Source organism: Artibeus jamaicensis, unplaced genomic scaffold (genome assembly GCF_021234435.1).
Source record: "Artibeus jamaicensis isolate MK-2021 breed Jamaican fruit bat unplaced genomic scaffold, CSHL_Jam_final scaffold_537, whole genome shotgun sequence".
In the NCBI taxonomy this organism is placed as follows: Eukaryota; Metazoa; Chordata; class Mammalia; order Chiroptera; family Phyllostomidae; genus Artibeus; species Artibeus jamaicensis.
Window position 1 is genome coordinate 44,317,549 of NW_026522047.1, and position 24,930 is coordinate 44,342,478.

At 40.1% G+C, this 24,930-nt stretch overlaps 2 protein-coding genes across 2 annotated transcripts in view; one reads left to right on the forward strand and one right to left on the reverse strand.

The window, feature by feature from the left end:
* ZNF266 (zinc finger protein 266) overlaps nt 1-24,930 on the reverse strand; it is a 70,342-nt gene that overhangs the window by 28,925 nt on the left and 16,487 nt on the right. The window lies entirely within an intron of this gene.
* Nucleotides 1,215-24,427, forward strand: LOC128626381 (zinc finger protein 177-like). Its single transcript, XM_053658640.1, has 6 exons — nt 1,215-1,297; nt 19,608-19,679; nt 20,313-20,439; nt 20,873-20,983; nt 21,460-21,548; nt 22,105-24,427. The coding sequence occupies exons 2-6, from the start codon at nt 19,647-19,649 to the stop codon at nt 23,215-23,217; spliced, it is 1,473 nt and encodes a 490-aa protein (XP_053514615.1). The 5' UTR covers nt 1,215-1,297; nt 19,608-19,646; the 3' UTR covers nt 23,218-24,427.

Consider the following 24,930-nt stretch of genomic DNA (forward strand, 5'->3'; position numbering starts at 1 on the left):
CCATTGGGCATTCCACTTGCTCTCCAAACCCAATAGCTAAAGAATCTCGCTCTCAGCCCCACAGTTAGATGAAGCCATCTCAGATTTAAATTTACCGACACATTTTCACCTCTAGTATAGTATCAGAACCCCAGACTGAGGTGCTGTGTAGTTCTTGCTCCCTCTCACCTTTACTGCAGTTTGCATCTTGCTTCCCAGGTAAGAGGAGTCATAGGAAGCTAAACTACACTGAAAAGCTGAATCACGAGCAGAGAATCCTGTGTTACCGTATGAAAAGGTTAAGTGCCGTAGGTGGCGACTGTATTCATCATCTTCATGGGGAAAGATTAGTAACAATGATGCAAAGAACAGTAAGGTGTGTTCAAGTATGCAGCAAAATTTTAAAGTGATACTGACTGGAACTTCACAGGAGCATAACCAGTCAGGAGGGTCTATGGGAAGAGCTAGGGCTTAGGAAGTTCTCACACTCTATGTCATCAGGAAAACCCTACAGGAAGAACTCTGTATTTATAATACAGTTGTATGGTTCTAACTTCCCCATCCCTTAACTTCTTTTTCCCTTGTTCAAATACCCCTCCATCTTCTCATGCAGTACACGGCTTGCCACGTCGGCATGCACCGGGTTGCAACCCTTTCTCTCCCCGGCCCCTTTCCCTGATAAATTCTTTTCGGTGACGAAATACCTAGTGATACTATTTTTCAGTTTAACAAAGCAATTGCTTTTCATGTAAGACGACTAATAGGCATGGGCTAGGGAGGAAAATAAACCACCACCAAGGGGTGTGTCCTCGGTACTCCGAGTCAGACGCAGTCCTCTCAACACCCAGCTCGTTGTTAAAAGCAGCAACTCCCGCAGCAATCCAAACCGCCAGGCTCCGCCCCTTACGCTGACCGCGGAGACGGAGCGTGCGTGGGCGCGTCTGCGTGTGGGCGTGCTCATGAAGACGGCCATATTTACTCTGGGCTGCGGCCGGCGTCGGAGGTATGGGTAGACTGGGGTCACAGAACGATTTCGTCGCGCGCTGGTCTAGCCTCCGGCGGAAGCTCAGAGGCGATTCCCCCTCCCTAGAACTTGGCCCGCAGGGGTTCGGGCCAAGGAAAGGTGTGGGTCGGCCTCCTCCCCTTTCCAAAAGAGCCCCCAAATCCCCTTCTGTGCCCTTTCTTCAGAAAGAAAAGCATCTCTCCGTAATTGACGTTGCAGACTTCGGCCGCAGCATCCCCACCAGCCTGGCAGTTTGTTCCATCGTTCCCGGGGACCGCTCCGTGTTCCGGCATGAGTGTACGCCATTGAAGTTTGGTAAGTGACATTTCAAAGGAAGGAGAACCCTTTCCTGGTTGTTGGGGGAGCACGTGTGTCAGATGTAAATAAATGTGTGGGTGAATGAATGACTGTAAATAACTCTTTGACCACGGAGAAAAAGTGGGCTGACTGCTCTGATCTGAAGTCTGCTCTTGTCAGAGCCCTGCAAGTCCCCAAAGCTTTAAAATGGGGGAGTCTTGCCCTGGCTGGTGTAGTTCAGTGGATTGAGCAGGGGCTTGCGAACCAGACAATCGCGGTTCGATTCCCGGTCAGGGCACATTCCTGGGTTGCAGGCCAGTTCCCTGCAGGCCAATTCCCAGCAGGGGACTCGTGAAAGGCAATCATACATTGATGTTTCTCTCCCTCTCTCCTTCCCTTTCCCTCTAAAGATAAATAAATAAAATCTTTATTAAAAAATAATAAAATGGGGGAGTCTCTGGGAAGAAATACAGTGCACACTGATCTCTGCTAGTAGTAGAAGTTGGAATTGAATTAACCCTAAGTTATTTGAGTTTGGACCCTAAGTTATTTGAGTTTGGGCGGGTGGGTGGATTGTTCTCCCAGGTACTCATTTTGAAATTCTTATCTTTAAGAAAAATTTACATGTAGCGTCATTAAAACGAACGTCCATGAATCCTTTATCTAGACTCACTAATTGTTAAGATTTGTCTCATTAGGCTTTTCTGGTACAGATAGTTGCGATGATGAGCCATTTAATGCTAAATTAAAAGACATTCACTTCACCCTTTAAACACCCTTTACACAGCCCTTTAAATAATAAGGGCCGTCTCCTTCAAAAACAGAAAACTCCATTGTCCACCCAAGAAAATCAAATTTCTCCAGCTTCCCAGGAGTATGTATTAAGAGTTGTCAGGGTTTTTTTTGGAGCTAGGAGCCAAAAAAGATTCATATATTGCATTTTGCTTTTCTGTCTCTTTAATCTATTATACCTAAAATCTTTCCCTGCATTTCTTAAAATTTGATTTTGGTTCTTAAAGATTCCAGGAGAGTTATACGGGGGTGGGCAAAAGTAGCTCTACAGGAGTAAGTGACATTGTAAGTGACAATTTACAGTTGTAAGTAAGAATTCAGTTCCTTGGTTGCAGTTGCCAGCCAGTGGCTACCGAGTTATAGTGCACAGGTTTAGAGACTGGAAAATTTCTTAGGTGATGTGTACTTCATATTGTATCTCATCAGGAGACACTCAAATGCAAGTTGTCCCACTGTTTAGTAGTGATGCTAAGCCACATTCTTCTTTGTGGTAATCACAAAGAAATAGGGTGACACTCTATTCCCCAAAGCCTTTCACCCAGTGGTTTTAGCATCACTTGTTGATTTTTCCATTGACCAATTTTTATATTGGGGTATACTAATGTTTTTTCAAATTGTCATTCCTTCTTCATTATTTAGCTGTCAGTCTTCTGTGAAGAGGAGCTCTCCTTCCCCACTCTTCTCCCTTCTATACTTTTTTCTTTTTGTAGTATCACAACATATCCTTGGACTTTCTTTCATTTAATATATATATTATAATCAGTTACTTTCATTCATTTTGATGCTCAAATTGTTTTAAACTTGACCAGGGGCAGTCCTTTTGATTTGGTTCCTGTGTCCCTTTGACACAATTCTATTAATCTTTGAGTACAAAATAAACCCCCGGTTCACTTTGTATTTTCCTGTTACAAAGCTGGAATCAATGATTTTGCCTAAGGGCTTTTTGTTCAGACCATTATGTATCTCAGTTAATCCAGTTATCTGGGACCCAACAGAAGATATAAAGGTTCTGTCAAATGCTTTTTGCAAAAGCCCAGCGTTGAGTATTCTGTTTTTTTAAAGTATGTTTTATTGATTATGCTATTACAGTTGTCCCATTCTTTCTCCCCTTTATTCCCCTCTGCCCTGCACCCCACCTACCCCCCAAGCATTCCCCCACTTTAGTTCATTTCCATGGGTCCTACATATGAGTTCTTTGGCTTCTCTATTTCCTATACTATTCTTAACCTCCCCGTGTCCATTTCCTACCTACCAGTTATACTTCTTCCCGTATCTTTTCCTCCATTCTCCTCCCTCCCCCTCCCTGCTGATAACCCTCCATGTGATCTCCATTTCTGTGACTCTCTCCTGTTCTAGTTGTTTGCTTAATTTGTTTTTGTAGGTTTAGGTTTAGTTGTTGATGGTTGTGAGTTTGTTGTTATTTTTACTGTTCTTATTTTTGATCATCATCTTTTTCTTAGATAAGTCCCTTTAACATTTCATATAATGAGGGCTTGTTGACAATGAACTCCTTTAACTTGATCTTATCTGGGAGGCACTTTGTCTGCCCTTCCATTCTAAATGATAGTTCTCCTGGACAGACTAATCTTGGATATAGGTCCTTGCCTTTCATGATTTCAAATACTTCTTTCTAGCCCCTTCTTGCCTGTAAGGTTTCTTTTGAGAAATTAGCTGATAGTCCTATGGGAACTCCTTTGTAGGTCACTGTCTCCTTTTCTCTTGCTGCTTTTAAGATTCTCTCCTTATCTTTAATCTCAGGTTATGTAATTATGATGTGCCTTGGTTTGTGCTTCCTTGGGTTCAACTTCTTTTGGACTCTGAGCTTCCTGGACTTCCTGGAAGTCTATCCTTTGCCAGATTGAGGAAGCCCTCCTTCATTGGTTTTTTTTCCAATAAGTTTTTAGTTTCTTGCTGTTTCTCTTCTCCTTCTGGTACCCCTATATTCAGATGTTGGAATGTTTAAAGTCCCAAAGGTTCCTTTGCCTCTCCTCATTTTTTTGAATTCTTGTTTCTTTGTTCTGTTCTGGTTGAATGTTTAGTTCTTCCATTTGCTCCAAATTGTTGATTTGAGTCCTGATTTCCTTCCTGTCACTCTTGGTTCCCTGTACATTTTCCTTTATTTCACTTTGCATAGCTTTCACTTCTTCCTCTATTTTGTGACCATACTCAACCATTTTTGTGAGCATCCTTATTACCAGTGTTTTGAACTCTGTATCTAATAGGTTGGCCCTCTCTTCATCGCATTGTTCTACTTTTGGAGTTTTGATCTGTTTCGTTTGGACAATATTTCTTTATCTCAGCATACCTGTTGTTTTGTAAGGGGTGGAACCTTAGGTATTCACCAGGGCAGGACAACCCCAGTCACTGTGTTCTGGTGCTGTACGTTGGGGAGGGGTCCAAGAGGGAACAGTGCCGTTTGCTTAGCTGCCAGCTTTCAGTCAGTGCCTCCACTTCCCTGGGCCCTTCTGGTGCTGATACCTGGGCGAGTGGGTTTGTGTATGTTCTAAGACCCAGTGGGTCTCTCCAGTGAACTCTCCTATGAGGCTGGGAGTTTCTCCCACCTCTGCAGTCCCCACAGGTTTTTACAGCTGGAGGTTTTGAGGCTTTCTTTTCCCACACTGGAAACCTCAGTTGTGTTGTCTGCCTTCCTCCCCAGTTGTTCTCCCGGTTTGGATAAATGCAAATGTGGGACCTCCCAATCCGCCAGCCACTGCCCTGCCATGGGTCCTCTCGGCCCAGGCTGCATCTCTGCCCCTCCTACCGGTCTGGATGAATGTTTCTTCTTTAACTCCTTGGTTGTCAGACAGTTTGATTCTGGCAATTTTGGTTATTTTTTGTTTTTAAATTTGTTGTTGTCCTTGTTTTAGTTGCACAAGGAGGCAAAGTGTATCTACCTACACCTCAACCTTGGCCAAAAGTTCAGTCCAGCATTGAGTATTCTAAGCATCGAAATGTGTTTGTTGTTTATCAGTGATTCCTGTGACTCTTAAGGGAATAATGGGGTCTTTGTATTGTGGTTTTAGCTATATGTAAAGACACTTGATTTTGATATGTATTGTGACTATAGGTGAGGCAGAGATTGCCTGAGTTCTATGCTATGCAGGGGACAGATCCGTCACATTTTATCAAGTCAGTCATAAGTGTTAAAGAATTAATTTTAACTTGGTATTCATTATGTTAGAGTATCTGCATTCAATATGGAATGCTTTAGGCAATGGGGACTATGACTACGGGAAATTTAGGCAAGGTGTCAAAGAAAAAAATCAATGACACCTGTTAAAGATAGTAAGGCAGAATTTATTCAGGACCATTTAGATAGGTATAGGGACAGATACAGTGGGATTTTGCAGTGTGGGAGAGAGATTGGGCTCAACTTCAAATACAGCATGGTGAAGTAGGAAGTTATGTAGCCACGGAGCCGTGTGGGGGAAACAGATGAACAGTTACTACCAAGGAAACATCAGGGGCAGGGGGGTTCTGACTAAACTGAAGATAGGCTGTGGCGATCATCACCTGTGAGACAAGGGAGGATGAGAAACCTGGTTAGATATCAAGGGTCTTCATATACTGAGGGTTCTGATTAAAGTGACTTAGCAGATTTTTTGCTTAAACTGATTTTACAAAGAAGTACACAGATAGGCCTAGGATGTTGAGTGAAATATGCTAGACAGAAAACTAATGCATACCATATGATTTTATTTATATGAAGTTCCAAACAGGCAAAATTATACTGTTAAAAATCAGAATAGTCTTTTCATTTGGAGAGGAGTAATGCTTTACATGAGGCGTGACTGCCTCAGGGGTGTAAGAATTGCACTTACTTGAATGTATAATTCAACAAAACGTTTTTAAAAATGAGCCGAGCTATAATTTCCAAATGTATGAATGTGATCAACAAAATGAACATAAAGCATAAGTAAGAAAGAGTACAAATAAAGGCAAAATTAATTAAAAGTACAGCCACAAAAAGTAGAAGTGATGAATAATACTGAGAGGTGAACTTTTTAGAAAAATAATAAAAGAGATAAATTTTGGGCGATGTCTTATTTAGCACTCTACCCACTCCATTTTATGTCCTCTAATACCAACAAGGGGACAGTGTCATATATATGATTTGAGTGTTTCTAAACCCTGGGGAAGGAGATCATTTGAAAACCCTGGTGAAGGAAACCAGTATTCTAAGTTTATTTTGTGAGCTGTGAAATTATTCTAATGCTTTGGTTCAAAAGTTGAGTATCGCTCTTTAGACAAGCCAGGTGTTGCTTTTCAAGAGTCTTCTGAAAAGATGGTTTTTTTATTCTGCTATTATCTTTTCTAGAACCGGTCCTGAGTTTGTTAAGAAAAATGTGTGTGTGTGTGTGTGTGTGTGTGTGTGTGTGTGTGTGTGTGTGTTGGGGAACATGAAGGGTTCCCCATGTAATATTCCTTAAACATTCATCTACTTTCTTCCATAGCACTTACCACCAACTACAAACTTCTCAATCTCATATGTTTTCATTTCTTTGTTTTTATTTTTAATATATTTTAAGTCGGTATTTGAAAGCAAATACACATTGGCCTTCATTTTTAATATCTTCTTTCTATCATTTATTTCTCCAGAAATTTAATTTTTTTTATCTTATTTCAGATTAGGAGATTTCTCTAAATGCCAAATGGTCAGCACCTGAGCAGGATATTTTGCAAGGGAAAAATCCTACATGGTGGAAGTGGTAAGATTCATATGCTGTAATTCCTTGCTTTCCACAATGGTGGAAGATTGGAAATTTCATAAGATAGTAAAGCAGCACAATAATCATGACAGATATTTAAGGCTAATGATATTCACCCAAAAAGAAACTGTTTCTCATAGAGTCTCTGAGCATCATGAATTTGGCAAATACCTTATATGCCCCTCATAATGACCTGTTTTTACAGTGCTCACTCCACTACACATTCTCATATATGTAATTCAGATGAAGTTTTTGATAAATTGTCTTGATCAGTTATCATCTGAACTATATAAAAATCCCCATCTGAACTATATAAACAACTTGAGCAGAATGGCCACATCATTCTACTTGAAAGCACTCGGTTTTGGAACCATGCATTGGAGTAAAAATGGAAGAAAAAACAAAAATAAAAACCTTTCATCATAATGGTTTGTTTTCTGTGTAGTATGACAATTCAAGGCAGAGGGGAGATCTTTGAAAGTAATAAAGCTGGAAGACTTTTATAAATAATCACAGCAACAGGAGAGGAGCCACAGTGGAGAGGAATTGTTTACATTTAACCACTGTGAAGAAGTCCTGAGTGAACTCTCATGCCTTAAAGCTCACCAGAAAATTTACATTAGAAAGAAAACTTGGGACTCTAATCATCATGAAAAAAGCCTTCACATAGAACTTTGCCTGTGATTTACACACATAAAAAACCCATCCTGGAGAGAAACCTCATAAATGTCATCATTGTGAAACAGCCATCAGCCAAAATCCACATCTTCTTGTTCACAAGAAAACGTACACTCAAGAGAAACCCTGTAAATGCACTGACTATGGGAAAGGCTTACATTCTTCTTCACACCTTAAGAGAACATATCAGAATTCTTAGTGGAGAGAGGCCCTATGCTTTTCAGGAATGTGGGAAAATTTATTATTCCACAAGCCTTTTCATACACATGTGCACTCACCATGGAGAAACACCCTATGAATGTAAAGAACGTAGGAAAACTTCACTCAGTCTTCATATCTTACTCAACATTTCAGAACTCACAGTGGGCTGATGCCTGCAGAATATAAGAAATTTGAGAAAGCCATTCTTATTCCCTTAATCTTGCCAAACATAAGATTTCATACTAGAGAGAAACACTATGGAGAGTGTGGCAAAGAGTTTGTGTGTCAAAACAATATTCGCATGTGAGTTCACACTGGGGGAAAACCATGTGAGTATAATAAGTGTGAGAAAGCCTTACACTGATTGTTCAGGTCTTACAAAACACGCAAGAACACTGGTCTGGGTACTGGCAATTCATCAGTAAAGCAAAATAATTTCTACCTTCAAAAAAAAAAAAACACGCAAGAATTCACTGGAGAAAAGGCCTGTGGATGCAAAGAATATGGAAAAGCCTTTGCTACTCCTCACACCTTATTGTACGTATGAGAGCTCACAGTGGCAAGAAACCTTATCACTGTAAGGAATGTGGGAAACTCGAGTAATTCATCTTGCTTTACAGGTCACATGCAGACTCACTCTGGAGTAAAACCCTATCATTGTAAGCAGTGTGGGAAAGGCTTTATTAAATCTGTATTTCTTATTCAGCATTTAAGAGTTCACAGTGTAGAAAAACCTTTTGAATGTAAAGAATGTGGGAAAGCATTTAAATATTCTTCATCAACATTAAAGAACTCATACTGGAGAGAAGCCATACAAATGTAAAAAATGTTACACAAGAGAGCCTTCACTATTTCCTCAGACCTTAGAGTACATATGAGAACAATGGTGAGCAACCTTTTGAGTGTAAGGTGTATGGAAAAGTCTTTACTGGGTCCTCATATCTTACTTGATATTTAAGAACTCAGTTGGGCGATGCCATATATATGACAAACAAAAGAAACCCTTTAGTAAACCCTCATGTCTCACTGAATGTATTAGAATTCTCAGGAGCCCTGGCTGGTGTGGCTCAACGAATTGAGTGCCAGTGTGTGAACTGAAAGGTCACCAGTTCAGTTCCCAGTCAGGGCACATACCTGAGTGGTGGGACAGGTCCCAGTAGGGGGCATGCAAGAGACAACCACATGTTGATGTTTCTCAAAAAAATTCTTACTTGAGAGAACATTATGCTTGTAAAGAGGGGAAAGCCTTCAATACTTTCTCACACTTACTGCACATGCACTGATTTATAGTGGACATAACCTTAATTGTAAGGAATGTGAGATGCCTCTAGCTCTGCTTTACACCTTAATATTCATCAGTGATTTCCCAGGTGTCAAAAAAATCTTATGAATGCAAAAAGTGTAGGAATGTTTTCAGTTTTTATCCTCTGCTTTGGGAAAGTGTAAAACCAGACATTATGAGAGATCCCATGAGCAAAAGGGATATAGGAAAGCCTTTGATTGCTTCTTGTCATTAGGAAACATGATTCACACTAGAAAAGCACATAAGTTATAAATGGAGTGTGGGAAAGGCTGTGTTAATTTAGTGTACATGTAAAAAGTCACAATAGTCTGTATGAAACAAGTGTTTTCAGTAAATATATTTTTATAAAAGTAAAAATCCTAAAATTTTTTAGTGTTTAATGAAAAAAATCATTGTTACAAAAAGCTTTTTAAATAAAACCTAAAAGAGCCCTGGCTGGTATTGCTCAGTGGATTGAGTGCCTGCCTGCGAACCAAAGGGTCACCAGCTTGATTCCCAGTCAGGGCACATGCCTGGGTTGTAGGCCAGGTCCCTAGTAGGGGGTGTGCGAGAGGCAACTGCACATTGATGTTTCTCTCCCTTTCTCCTTCCCTTCCCCTCTCTCTAAAAATAAATAAAATCTTTTTTAAAAATAAATTTTTTAAATCTGTTTAAAAGTTTTGTTACTGATAAAGAGCATTGGAACTTCATAGGACCACAGATTTCCTTTACACTCTTCAAAATTAAACACCCAATTATGGACGTTATGATTATTTAATATTAGAAATTAAGATAAAATGTTAAATATTTACAGTTCACCAAATAGTATAACATTCATTAAAAATAACAATATTTCATAATAACAACCAAAAAATGTTTGAAGTGACAAAAAGTATCCTCCTGACTAACCTTTAGTCAGACTCCTGAACCTTCTAGGTCCATTTGTGTATTCTTCTAAACTCCAGTCATAGCAAGAACCCTACGTCAGTGAATTAATAGTTCACCATCCTACATATCTGATCACTTTTAATATATAATCTAGTCCCCCAGTTTTTTCCATTCTTCAACTGACTTATCATGCTACTGTGTTTTCAGCAACCATCCTGTTAGGTCAGTTTAGCCAGAATCGCCCTTACCTTTGACGTTTCTGTTTAGTAGTAATTTCCCATCCATGAACCCCCCATGCTGCTCCTTGGCCATAACTTCCCAATTTGGAGTTGAGACCAATCTCTCCAATGCTGTAAAGTCCTATCGCATTGGTCCCTCTACCTATCGCAATGATCCTAAATATTAATTCTGCCTTATTATCTTTAACGAGTGTTACTGATTTTTTTTCTTAGCGCCTTACCTAAATTTCCCATAGTCATAATACCCATTGCCCTAAAATATCCCATATTGGACATAGATACTCTGACACTGAATACCAAGTTAAAATTAAGTCTTTAACACTTATAACTGACTTGATAAAATGTGACCCCATGGACCAGCCCCCAGTTTAAAATGGTTAATATGGCCCAATGTAATCTAAAATATCCCTTAAGGGTTAAAACTTACTACATAAAACCTAATTATTAAAGGGGTGATTATTCCCCTCTGCTTCTCCTTTGATGACCCAATTTTGCTGCTTCTTAAACCTGGAAAAAATAACAGTCACTTCATGGTGGAGTAGAACAGCCTTAATACTGTGGTTCCATACACGATGGCCCCCATTCCCGACATCTGATATTAAAACAACTGACTCCATTCAATCAACAACCAGTGAACGTTTTGCTCTTACAGATTTGACTAACCTGTTCTGTTCAGTGCCTATTGCAACAACAGTCTCTAAGCTGCAATTTGCCACCACCTCTGAAAGGACATGGTACACCTTTTCTGGGCTGTCCATGGGATACCTCAATAGCCTCGCCATTGATTTTTCTTTTCTATATGAGTAGCATGTTTACAAAAAGATTTCGTAAATTCATTTAATAGATGGCAGCTGGGTTCTCATAGCCACTTCTACTTTCAATTGTTTGCCATAAGTTGTTTTTGTTGAAGTATGTATAGGAAATTTGGGTTCGGTGAAATACATAGTTGAAAGAGGGAGAAGTATTTTCAGATAAGCTCAGATATTTTTTGATACCTCACCAAAACTCAACTAATAGTTGCTTAAAGGTTAGTTGCACAGTGGAATATGAAATTCTGCCAATGAACTTCCTACTTTGTTAAAATCCTTTGCTTTGCTTTGTGCTTTGGACATTTTACCTGTGCACAATTTGTGCCATCTTGTGTTATAGAAAAGAGTTACTTGCATTATGCATATTTTTCTGATGACCTATTTTGTTATACAACATCAAATAGCATTCACTAATATTATGTTAGAAAAGTTAGTAAATGTTGAGAAGGCATGATCACAGATACAAGTTTTTCAAATTTTTCTTCTCCTTCAAGAACATCTTTAAGGGAAACTGGATTTTTTTAAAGGGAGTGTGTGGCAGTGGCGAATACTACAGCTGTTTGTGCAACTTGCTGCCACTGCCTTGGTTTCTGCTAAGGCACCACGACTTACCCACCACTGCTTGCATCATCAGTAGAAATACCAACATGATGAAAAGGTAAATAACTTAGAACTAGCATAAAAATAGTTTTGACCTCACAGATGCCCTGAAACTGTCTCAGGTCCCTGGGCAGTCTGGAAACCACAGTCTGAAAACCACTATTATATATCACTACATTTGGAGCGACTTATTACACAGCAATAGTAATAATAGACTGATTTCTTCTTGATTGTTAGTCTCTTCCATAGTCTAAAGAGTTGACTGGGAAGATTCCACAGCCCCGTAAGCTTCAGAGAAGCAAAGCCTCTGGACTTGCTCTTTGGCCAAGTAAAGCCTAGGCGTTAAGAGTTCAGATTCTGCAACCAACTGCCAGAGTGTGGGTCCTGCTGCTGCTGTTTTTGAGATATGTGTCCTGTGTACTTGCCTTAGCCTTTTTATTGTTGTTCAATTAAGTTCTCCCCATTTACACCCCATTATTCTCCCCCTGCCCTACCCAACCCCACCTCCCACGTTCAGTCCTCCCCCAATGTTGTCTTTGTCCATGGGTCCTTTATAGATGTTCCTTGACAACTCTTCCCCATCTTTTCCCCATTATCCCCATCTCCCTTTCCCTCTGATTACTCTCAGTTTGTTCTTTATTTCAGTGTCTCTGGTTCTCTTTTACTTGCTTGCTTGTTTTGTTGATGAGGTTCCACTTATAGGTGAGATCATATGGTCTTTCACTTAGCATCATGGTCCCCAGTTCATCCATGCTGTCAAGGAGGGTGGGATTTCCTTCTTTTTTTTCCTGCCTAGGATTACATTGTGTAAATGTACCACATTTTTTAGAGCCACTCATTTACTGATGGGCACTTAGGTTGCTTCCAGCACTTGGCTATTGTAAATTGTGCTGCTATGAACATTGGGGTACATAGGTTCTTTCGAATTGGTGTTTCAGGATTCTTAGGGTATAATCCCAGCAGTGAAATTGCCAGGTCAAAAGGCAGTTTCATTTTTAGTTTTTTTAGGAAATTCCACAGTTTTCCACAGTGGCTGCACCAGTCTGCATTCCCACCAACAATGTATTGGGGTTCCCTTTTCTCCACAACCTTGCCAACACTTGTTGTTTGTTGATTTCTGTATGTTGGACAAGGGTTTGATTTCCAAAATATATAAAGGACTCATACAACTCCACACCAGGAAGACAGACAATCCAATTAAAAAACAGGAATGGGACTTGCAGCCTAGATGGAGGTGTAGGTAGATACACTCTGCTTCCTTACATAACCTAAAGGACAATGACAAGTTTCAAAACAAAAAGTGACCAGAGTTGCCAGAAAATTGGACTGTATGGAAGTCTGTCAAGGAGTTAAAGAAGAAACATTCATCCAGAACAGCAGGAGGGGCAGAGAGGGCAGTCAGGGTGGAGAGGACTTGCAGCAAGGCAGCAGCTGGAAGAACTGGAGTGGCTAGGTGAAGGCTGGCAAACCAGGCATTCTCACATGTCCGTGCGGACAAACCAGGAGGAACAACTAGGGAATGAGACAGACTGCACAACCCAGGGTTCCATCGTGAGGATGTAAAGCCTCAAAACCTCTGACTAAAAACCTGTGAGGGTTGTGGTGGCAGGAGAAACCCAGCCTCACAGAAGAATCTGTTGAAGGGGCCCATGGGTCCTGCAAAGTACACAAACCCACCCACCAGGGAATCAGCACCAGAAGGGCCCAATTTGCTCTTGGGTAGAGGCAGAAGTGACCAAAAGCCAGCTAAGAGCCAAACAAGCTGCACTGTACTTCCTCAGATCCCTCCCCCACATACAGCATCACACACAGTCACATGGATTGCCCCACCTTTGTGAATACCTAAGGCTCCACCCCTAACTATGTAACAAGTGCACCACAATAAAAATATATGGCCCAAATGAAAAAACAAATCAAAGCTCCAAAAACATAACTAAGCAATGAAGAGATAGCTAACCTATCAAATGCTGAGTTCAAAACACTGGTAATCAGGATGCTCCCAGAAATGGTTGAGTATGGTCACAAAATAGAGGAAGAAATGAAGACTATGCAAAATGAAATAAAGGAAAATGCACAGGAAACTAAGAGTGATGAGAAGGAAACCGGACTCGAATCAATGGTTTGGAGCAGAAGGAAGAAATAAACATTCAACCAGAACACAATGAAGAAACAAAAATACTAGAAAATGAGCAGAGGTTTAGGAACCTCCAGGACAACTTTAAACATTCCAACATCAAAATTATAGGAGTGCCAGAAAGAGGAAGTGGAAGAGCAAGAAATTGAAAACTTATTTGAACAAATAATAAAGGAGAACTTCCCCAATTTGACAAAGGAAATAGACTTCCAGGAAGTCCAGGAAGCTCAGAGAGTCCCAAGGAAGTTGAACCCAAGGAAGCACACACCAGGGCACATGACAATGACATTACCCAAGATTAAAATGAAGGAGAGAATTCTAGAAGCAGCAAGAGATAAGGAGACAGTTAACTACAAAAGAGTTCCTATAAGACTATCAGCTGATTTCTCAAAAGAAACCTTATAGGCAAAGAAGGGGCTGGAAAGAAGTATTCAAAGCCATGAAAAGGACACATCCAAGATTACTCTATCCAGTAAAGCTATTATTTATAGTGGGAGGGCAGGTAACATGCTTCCCAGATAAGGTCAAGTTAAAGGAATTCATCATCACTAAGCTCTTTTTTTTTAATTTATCTAATTATTGTTCAAGTACAGTTTTCTGTTTTTCACTCCCATCCCAGTCCACTCCCCAGTGCTCCCCACCTCCCTCTCATTTCCACCCCCCTTAGTTGTTGTCCATGTGTCCTTTATACTAGTTCCTGTAAATCCTTCCCCCTTTCCCCCTGGAATTCCCTCCATCACTAAGCTCTTATATGAAATGTTAAAGGAATTATCTAAGAAAAAGGTGATTGAAAATATTAACAGTATAATGACAACAAACTCAGAACTGTGAACAACTGAACCTAAAACAAAAACATAAACTAAGGAAACAAGCAGAACAGAAATAGAATCACAAAAATGTAGAACACATGGAGGGTTATCAGCAGGGAGGGGGGGCATGGGGGAAAAGGTACAGGGAATAAGAAGCATAATTGGTAGGTACAAAATAGACAGGGGGAGGTTAAGGATAGTATAGGAAATAAAGAAGCCAAAGAACTGATATGCACGACCCTTGGACATGAACTAAACTAGGGGAATGCTGGTGGGAGGGGGTGCAGGACAGAGGGTAGTAAAAGGGAGAAAAAAATGGGACAACTGTAATAGCATAATCAATAAAATATATTTTTAAATGGGCCTTAGCCTTTCTTAAGACTCATTTCTCATTTGTTAAATAAGATCAATAATATGACAAATGGTTTTGTTAGTAAATATCAGGTGGAAACTTTCTAGAAACAGTCATACCTCAGTAGGGTCAGTGAGAAGAGCCTCTGGTTATTTTTTTACACTTACCGGACGCTGTGGAATGCCCTAAAAGCTTTCCATGAATCATCTCACTTAATCTTCATTACAGCCCTATGAGGTGACCATTGCTATTTCTCCATTTCTTCCCTAAAATGAGCTAAAATTTTCCCTGCACTTCTCCCCATCCTGGCTCCGCCTCCTGGTCCTGACCCCGCCCCTCACATCCCTAGAGCGGAAGGAACTGCACATCAGGGACTAGCCTGGGACCACAGTGTCATCTGCTTCTACAGCCTGCTACGGACTGGGGCTATTAAACGCAAGCCCAAAGTGCTGTCCGTTTGTCCTCAGGGCTGCCAGGCAAAGCGGAGCAGGAAGGAGTCAGAGTGTGCTTCCCAGTACCGGCTGCTCCTGAGCCACAGTGCCCAAACCATCCCTGGCCACCATTTCCTCCCAGAGCCGGGACCTGCTCCCTCCGCACAGCCCTTGCTGAGGTTCCTAGTGTTGCTGTGGGTTCTGGGGCAGCCGCCCGGGCCTTGGGTCTCTGGCTAGAGGCAGGTAGAGAGATGTGGACAGGGCGTCGCGGCTGTTCTTTTTTTTTTCCGTACCCTTTATTTCCTTCTTGAAAAGTCCTCCCCAAATTAGACATTATTATTCCACAAGAAAGTGACCCTTCCTGTACCTCTTCTTCCTCCATTATCAGCAAAGCTTGAAATACTCAACAGTTCATGGAGGTCTTCCCCTCCCCCACTTTTTTTTCTGGACTTGAGTTCTCTGTTATGTGGGTGCACCCTAGTTTCTTACTCCTCTTTGTACTCAGTCATGGGATGACTGAGTTCCTATCTGCGTGCGCTTGAGCATGTTTCTTCATATTTCTAGACTAGTGTCGGTTTTTAGAAGTGAATTGTTGGGTTCTGTGTACTACTATTTCTAGATACTGCCAACTGTTCCCCTCCATTAAGCTTGTTCTATTTTGAGCCTTCACAATGTATATTTCGTGTCTGGCATGCTACAGTTCTCTTAAATATCAAATAGTTTATCCTTAGATTCTTTTGAGCATTAACATATAGCCATATCATCTGTGAGTAATGACAGGTTAATTCTTTCTCTACAGCCTTAGAAACTATTATGTCTCCTTACCCTTGTTTCTCTTCCCCTTCCCAATTTGCTTTACTGGCTAAAACTTCTGCAACTTAATAGCAGGAGTTGTCTTTTTCCCTTGTCTTTCTTTTTCCTTCTCTCAAAATAAAGGCCTTGGGTTTGCATCCAATAAATTAGGTATTTGCTCTACATTTTGGATACAATTTCACATTAAAGGCATCAGTTCCTTGTTTACTAAGATTATTTTTATAATAGGTTTATTAAGATAAAATTCACATATAATGCATCAATTTAAAGTATATAATTCAGTGGGTTTTAGTATGTTCCCAGAGTTGTTCAATCATCACAGTGTAATGGTGTAACATTTTTGCTACCCCCAAAAGAAACCCCATACCCATTAGCAGTCTCTCCCCTACCCCCCAGACCTAGACAACAACCAACCTACTTTTTGTCTTTATAGATTTGTCCATCTAAACATTTCATATAAATAGAATCATACAATGTGTTTGTGACTGGCTTTGTTCATTTAGCATAAGGTTTTCAAGGTTCATCTACTTCGTGCCATGTGACAGTACATAATTCCTTTTTATGGCCAAATATAGTCTATTGTATTGATACATTCTGTTTATCCACTCGTTATGGAATGGACATGTGGGTTATTTCCAATTTGTGAATGTTATAAATAGTGACTTCTGTGAGCATTCTATACAAGTTTTTGTGTGGACTTATATTTTCATTTTTTTTGGATATATACCGAGGCATGGAATGGTTCATTCATATGATAAATCCATGTTTAGCTATGTAATGAAGTGCAGAGTGTTTTAAGGTAGCTGCACCATTATACATGCCCATCAGGAAAATATGAGTTCTGATTTCTCCACATCCTCACCAACACTTATTTGTCTTTTTGATTATAACCATCAAAATAGGTATGAAGTGCTGTCTCATTGTGGTTTGGGTTTGTATTTCTCTTGTAGTTAATGATAACCATCTTTCATTTGTTTGATGGCCATTTGTATTTTCTTAAGGAGAATATTCTTTTGCCCATTTTGTAAGTTGTCTTTTAGTGAGTTGGCTATGATTATTTTTGTCATGATGCAGTGTTGCGTTTTATCAAACATTTTTACTCGTATCATTGAGGTGATCATACAGTTGTTTTTTTACTTTGATCTATTACTTGGTCCTCTTTGAGGCCTAGATGCTTATGTTTTTCCTGTGTTCAGAAATGATTACAGAGTGCCTTGTTTTTCCCTTAATATTTCATGGTCATGCAGTGGCCTTGTCTGCTGTTGCTATTGTAAAATTGTTTATATTGAACAGAACACCCAGACATAACTGGATGTCAGGGGCTGCCTTTCTTCTTACCAGTATCACATAACACCTGTCTGTATTCATTTCACTCCAAATGTCTCAAAATGTGTGTTTACAGTTGGCGTTGTTGGAATCAAGATTTAAGGTACACACACTGCAGTGGAGTTACGTGTCTCAGCGATAGTTGAGATCCTCTTTCCACTCCATACTGGGGTGGCTAATTGTATGCTTGGGTGTTGTTTAACATGTTGGAGTCTCTTCTCCTTCCTCTCTAAGCAGTTAATTAAATTAAGGGATTTGTCAGATTATTTTTAATAGCTGGTGCTGTTTCTCATTGAATCATGTCAGAACTCACATGATATCCAGTTGCCTCCTTGGACAGGTTAAGATTAATCAGTTGATTCTGGTATCAGCTTGATCCTTCATTTATAAAATTCTTCATCTTATTTATAGAGTCTTAAATGATCACCTAATTAATAGGATTCCTCATTAATTACAAAAGGAAAAAGGGTAACTTAATGGAAAATCCTGGTTCATGCCACTTTAACCCAGTGATTGAAATTTCCACCAAAAGTGAGACAAACCAGCATCAATGCCTCCTGAAGTGATGTGCTGAGGAGGACACACATCAGTTATCTAAAACTTCACTCAAAAATGCACTCTCCAAACCTAACCCAAGAAAACATCATCTAAGCCAAAACTAAGGCACAGTCTGTAAAATAATTTGGCCTGGATATTTAAATCTTCAAAGATGAATAAAGACCGAGGACCTGGTCCAGATTAAAGAAACATAATTTGAAAACATCAGCGAAGTGGGAAAGTTATTGCTATAAAGTCACATTATTGGGCCAGTTTATGAAATTCTGTATAAGGGCTGTGTGGTAGACAATAATATTTAACCCATGTTAAGAGTTCCTGATCTTCATTATTGTGGTTATGTTCAAGAATGCTCAAGTTCCCCTGACATTCTCGAGGATGTAGTGGAAAAGGGTCATGACATCTGTAGTTTCCTTTTAAGGAGAGTCCTCTCAGGAGCCCCTACAGAGAGGACAAAGAGAAAGGAAGCTGAACAGAACTTTAACAGTTGGTGAATGGTCATGTGAAGAGTTGGTGGAAGTTGATCATATTCTCCCTATTCTTACAACTTTTCTTTAAGTTGAAAGTTTTTCAAATTCAAAAGTTGAAAACAGCCCTGAGTGGGTAGCTCAGTTCATTAGTGTCATCACAATACGTAAGGTTGTGGGCTCAGTGCCAGTCCGGGCACATACAAGAATGCATAAATAAATGTGAGTGCATAAATAAATGGAACAACAAATAGATGTTTCTCTCTCTCTCTCTCTCTCTCTTTCTCTTTCTCTCTCTCTCTCTTTCTCTCTCTCTCTTTCCCCTCTCTCCCCACCCCCCAAAGTAAAAAAAAAAATTGAGGTGAAAATAAACATCACTATTTACTTCTCACCTAATATCTTAGTAGCCATTGATTGTTGTTGCCTCCATTCATTCATTAGTGGCTGCAGAATGGTGACTTTCCAATTCTAGTATTTTCATAATAAATGAAGCTTCTAATAAAGCTTCTGTGGTTCTTCTATAAAGGAAAATTTTCCCTTATCGCAAATTTTGCTAATGATAAAATACTCTTCCTAAAGGAGGAGTGACATGCTTGATTCTTCTCCTTTTATGAATTTTCAGAATTATGACTTGCTATCCTGGCCACCTTCAATAGTAATCATTGAGGGTCCTTTTTTTTAGTATCATTACAAGCTCATGATTTTGTTTTACATTTGATATATTTCTATTGACTTCAGGCATTATTTTGTATTAAATTGTTCCATCCAAAGCCAGAGGATCCCTTTTAAGTATCTTTCTGATAAAACCCCATCAACCTTTGATAAGCTCCTTGCTTTCTGGTATAAGATGTTCCAGGATCATTGTGCATATTTACTGTTCTACACTGGACTCTGCTATTTCCCAAATGAGTTCTAGTTTCTCCATGGGCAGATGGTATTTAGGAGCATGTTGGCACTAGAGAGGTTTAGGGCTCATTGCTCTTGAGTTGTTACTGACTCTATGTTTCCCGTGGTTCAGTTTAGGAAAAAATTTAAAAAGAAAAAAATAAGTACATACAGTTCTATTCCCAATTCCTAATTGTTCTTGGATAGGGAGATAAAATGGTGAGCGAACTGTTGATGTGCAAGTGTAAGCAGTTTACTCTGATGCTATATAAGGAAGCTCGCAGGTCCCTGGGTGTTGAATGTCTGTCAGGATAAGACTTTTATGGCTCCTTTCTTTTCTCTGGCTCTGCTTGCTCAGAACTCTGCCTGGTCAGCAGGGAGTCACAGAGGAGGAAGAATGGATGCAGGATTGCTGACAACTTGGTCACAGGTATATGGGAAATTATTCTCTTTCCAAAAACAAGCATTGCTCTTCACAAAGGACACATCTCTTGCCCATGACCCACAGCTTCACAGCCCTACTAGGCTGGCCTCAGGCTTCCCCAGTTCTCTGAACTTCTTAGAATGAGAGAGAGAATGCTTAGGAAAGCCTTCTACTACTGTAACATTAGTTATATTTTTTTTCCAGACAATCCTCCGGGTTGAGTATTAGTTTCATATTCTGCAGGGTGCAATGAAGAAAAGAAAGATTTTTTCACTGGGATAATTATTTATTCATTTTCTAAATATGCTTTCTCATCCTGTTCTACACTCAGTCTGTACTGGATCTTGAATAAGACCCAAAGAGTGCTCAGAACCTAGGTGTGGAAATGTCAGGTCAACTGTGTGTTAGAAAAGCTGCTCAAACCATGAGCCTGAATGAAACGGCCCAGAGGGTGAGAGTGAAAGAGGAAAGTTCCAAGAACTGAGCCTTGGGGCAGACAGTGAGAGGCCTCTGAAGCACGGCTTAGCTTCCTTATGCACTGAGTCTCCTTCCCCAGCCCTGGCAGCCTCACTCTCCCATTCTTCTACTTCAGTGTTAGAGATGGTCCTTGGCTGAGCCAGAATGTATGTGATGTTTTAGGACTTGGTGACCTTTGAGGAAGTGGCAGTGGACTTCTCCCCAGAGGAGTGGGCACTACTGGGCCTTGCTCAGAAAATCCTGTACAGAGATGTGATGATAGAGAACTTGAGGAACGTGGCCTCTGTGGGTAAGATTGGCCTGATTTCTTCATTTTTTCACACAGTACATAGTTTATCACACAGTGTGTTCCAGTATCTCTGAAAGGAATAACAATATGTGATGAACACAAAATGGATGGTCTCTGCCCTTGTGGGGCAGTCTCATGGCTTCCCATGAAAATGCACTGATTTCATTTTCTCTCTCATTACAAGATTTAGATAATTTGCAGTGTATATCTATCTGACCTTGGTCTTGGATTTCAAGGGTCAGTCCCATGTGGGACATGGAATGTGGGTGGTTGTTTTGGGGCCCTATGAAAGATCTTTGATCTGATCTGTTTGCTGCTCCTAAAATTGCACTTGCCTGTCTACTTCAGACCAGAGTGTTAGAATCAGGTTTATGGAAAGATTTCTTGCCTCCTTCATGGTGCCCCAAAATCACACGCCTTTTCCCATGGGCAGGGTATCAAATCTACAAACACAGTCTGGTAACTGAAGTAGAGCACAAAGAGCTGAGGATGGAGGAGAGAAGAAATCTCCAAGTTGAGCCAGATCTCCAAATCTCCTGTTCAGGTGAGCCCCAGGCAGAAAGGGCTCGTTGTGTGGAGCAGCCACAGTGGATGAGGGGTGGTACATTTGGGAATGTCAGTTTGGGGAACAGAGGCTGAAGCCATTGTGTGAGCTTGCACCATCTTTCACCATCTCTCCTTTCATTCATTTTTTTATTTGGTCTCAGAGAAAGACTTTTAATTCTTCTTTCAAGGTCACATCTGCTTGAATACATTTTGTTCAGTTCACCCTACTTTGCTTTAATTCCCTCTCTTATTGTTTCAAGTCTCCAGAATCCATTCTAAGTAAAATACTTCCCATTTCCATTGCTTGTTCCTGTCATAGGAACTAGTTCCTAAAATAGTGACTCTGGTCATGACTCTCACATTTTTTCTGTATTTAGTGTTATTATTTGAAAACATATCTGTAGGGTACCTGACTTCTTGTTTCTTTCAGCTCTACTTTTTTTTCCAGTAGTTATAAAAATTTTCCTCCTTCAGTTTCAGACTCAGCTACTCAACTTAAACCAAAACATGCAATTCCTATGCAGAATGTCACTAAGAAAAAGACTTCCAATGGCATAAAAATGGTAAGATTCACTAGAGATAATTTCTGGGTTTTTATGGCAGGAAACGTCTGTGAATTTCAATAAATTAAAACAGCAGTAGTACCCACACAAGGGGAAACAGTTGAGGCAAGTGACATTCACTCACCAAAAAGCTATCTCAGTAAAGACTTTATATATCTCACAAAACTGTAGAAATCTCCAATCTGACCTCAACACTTGCTGCCTCATAGTAAGCAACTTCACAGAGAATGCCAAAGAACAAACATTTAATTAGGTGTGATTTTTGTTATTAAGTATTTAATACATAATTCATTTATGCCTTACAATTACAAAAACTCTGTATCTAGGATGATGCCCTTTGATAGGAATGAATACAGTGGAGCCTTGGGGAGCATTCAACTCGTTCAACTTGAAAGAATCAATAGGGCAAAAATTGCACATATGCCCTAAAACTGGTAAAAATGTCAATCATAATAATGTACTTACTATATGGGGCAGAATCCACATGGCAAAGAATTCTTGTAAGTGTAATGAAAGTAAAAAGGCCTTAGGTCACCTCTTATTCCTTATTCAACAGGCAATAACTCACCCTGGTGAGAAACCCTTGGAATCTGATCACTGTAGAAAATTCTTCAGAAAGAACTGTCCCCTTATTGGTACAAGGTATTGCAAGGGAGAGAAATGCTGCAAATACAAAGAATATGGGAAAGACTTTGGCTGTCCCTTAACTTTTCAGAGTCATGTGAGTACTTGCACCAAAGAGAAAACTTTTGACTTTAATGATTATGGCAAAGCTTTCAATCAAGACTCCTCCCTCAGGGAGCACTTCAGAACTCTCACTGGAGAGAGACCTTATGAGTGTGATCAGTGTCTTGCATCTCTCAGTTTGCAGCCTTCCTTTTCAGTGCATGTGCAAAAAACTACTGAAGAGAGATTCTGTGACTGCAGTGACTATGAAAAAAGATCTTCCCACAGCGTGCATAAAAAATTGTGTACTGTGGATGAAGGCTCAAAACATAACAAACAGGGGAAGGTTTTCACAGGCCCCTGGTCCCTTCAGAAATATGTGAGACCTCCCACTGGAGAGAAACCTTTTCAATGTAGTGACTGTGGGAAAATCTTCATTTTTCACTCTTCCCTCCAGAAACATGTGAGATCACACACTGGAGAGAAACCTTATGAGTGTGATCACTGTGGAAAATTCTTCAGCCAGAGCTCTCATCTTAATGTGCACAGAAGAACACACACTGGAGAGAAACCCTATGACTGTAAGGAATGTGGCAAGGCTTTCACTGTGCCCTCATCCCTGCAAAAACACGTGAGAACCCACACTGGAGAGAAGCCCTATGAGTGCAGTGACTGTGGAAAGGCCTTTATTGATCAGTCATCCCTTAAGAAACATCAACGCTCTCACACTGGAGAGAAGCCTTATGAGTGTAATCAATGTGGAAAATCCTTCAGCACAGGCTCTTACCTTATTGTGCACAAGAGGACACACACTGGAGAGAAAACCTATAAGTGTAAAGACTGTGGGAAGGCCTTTAGGAATTCCTCTTGCCTTCGGGTCCATGTGAGGACTCACACAGGGGAAAAGCCCTATAAATGTGTTCATTGTGGAAAAGCATTCAGCACCAGCACTAACCTTATAATGCACAAGCGAATACATACAGGGCCAAAGCTGCATGAATGAAATGGCCACAGGCTAGCCTTAAGAGGTCCTTCACACCTCACTCCACAGTTTAGAACTCACACTGGATCGAAACCTTTGGTAACCAGTGTCACTAAAGACATATTATACTAGCCAACTTTGTAAGTGTTAGAGTTCTGTGATTGTCTTTATTGGTGAATGTTTCATCCTTAAAGTTTGACAACTCATCAGCTGATGAGTATTAAATGTAGTGTAGCACTCTAAATTTCCCTTGATTTACATCACAAAGGTTTTGATAGATAATGTTTTCATTGTAACTTAGTACTAAATATTGTCTACTTCTCATCAAAGTGTCTTGGACATATAGATTATTTAGAAATGTGTTTTTTAATGTGCAGACTCTGCCTATTTTACACATTTTTTATTTAATTGCATTGTGCACTGAATATATGGTCTTCATGATACAGATTTTAAATGGCATAAATTCAGACAAAAGATTGTTGGAGATTTGCTTTGTGGCCTAATGTGTCAAATACAAAAGTTGCTATCCGAAATCCATTGCTATTTATGACTGCAGTGACTTATAGTAAGTCACTTTAAGTCACTGCCCTGCCTTCCTTAAAGTAACAATTACAATTGTGTTTAAGTTGACAATGTGGAGAGTTTTTTAAGGACTCATCTCCTAACTTTCCTTGCAGCTATGAGTGCCAATGAGCCCACAGTCCTGTCCAATAAGAAATAATGAGAGGTCACTGCATGTGGCTTTTAAAGAAAGGGGAGCATCTCACATGGCATTTTCTCTTTAACACTTTTCCTTTATCTTATCTCTTCTTCTTCCTCAGAAAAGAAACCAAAAGGATGACAGTCATAGGCTACCAATTACACAGCAGGGACATACAGTATTATTTGGCTGTACCAGCCCTGGGTTGCTTATTTCTGGGCTTCATGTAACATAAAAATAAACTCCAAACTGCTCTAAACGTGTCTTGTAGAAAGGTTCAGTTCTAAGGAATTTCAGCCTCAATTGATAGGTCTCGCATATGACCAGGTTTTATGGATCTTACAAATATGGTTGAAAACAACGTGTATTCTTTATCTGTCAGGTATAATAGATTTATCTCATGGATAAATCTTACTCTGTTTGTTAAATCTGTATCATCACAAAACATATCTCCTGGTTAACCAATGGTCATTGACACCAATTATACCAGTAGGAATCCCCAATTCGGGGTACAGTGAAGAAAAACTTTATTCCCTGCAAAACAGCTGAATTGTGATACAGCACTACTGTGAAGCAGCTTAATATTGATATAGTTCAATTACAAAGCAGCATAGCTGCAGCTGTGAAGAGGCCTTGAGATGAGGCCCCTCTTTGGCTAGGCAGCTCTGTTCTGCTCTGGTGTGATCTCCCTTCTCTGGTTCCATGCTGCTCTGCTCTGCTCCAATGAGACATTTTCTGTTTTAGCTCCAGCCAGGGAAATACACCCTTGTCTTCCATGGAATGGGAAAGTGCACTCTCAGAAGAAGAGGAAAGCTGACTTAAATAGACAGAAGTCCCTACCCCTGGTCCGTGATTGGTCCATCTTCATGCAGATGAGGACTCCAAATCCTAGTAGTTTGATTGGTCCAAAGCACATCATCCTGATTGGTTGGTGAAGATGTTGATTGCCACACAGCTCCAATTGGACAGGGAAGCCTCAGTCCCATTGGTTGAAACAGGATTCCAGGAACTCCTTTATAGGGGCTGGCTCAGAT

What these genes read in the sequence shown, in the direction of transcription:
- LOC128626381 (XM_053658640.1), top strand. Translation starts at nt 19,647, where the DNA reads ATGGATGCAGGATTGCTGACAACTTGGTCACAG. An exon ending in TGCTGACAACTTGGTCACAG is followed by an intron (nt 19,680 to 20,312) that starts GTATATGGGAAA and finishes GTGATGTTTTAG; the next exon opens with GACTTGGTGACCTTTGAGGA. An exon ending in CTTCCAATGGCATAAAAATG is followed by an intron (nt 21,549 to 22,104) that starts GTAAGATTCACT and finishes CTTATTCAACAG; the next exon opens with GCAATAACTCACCCTGGTGA.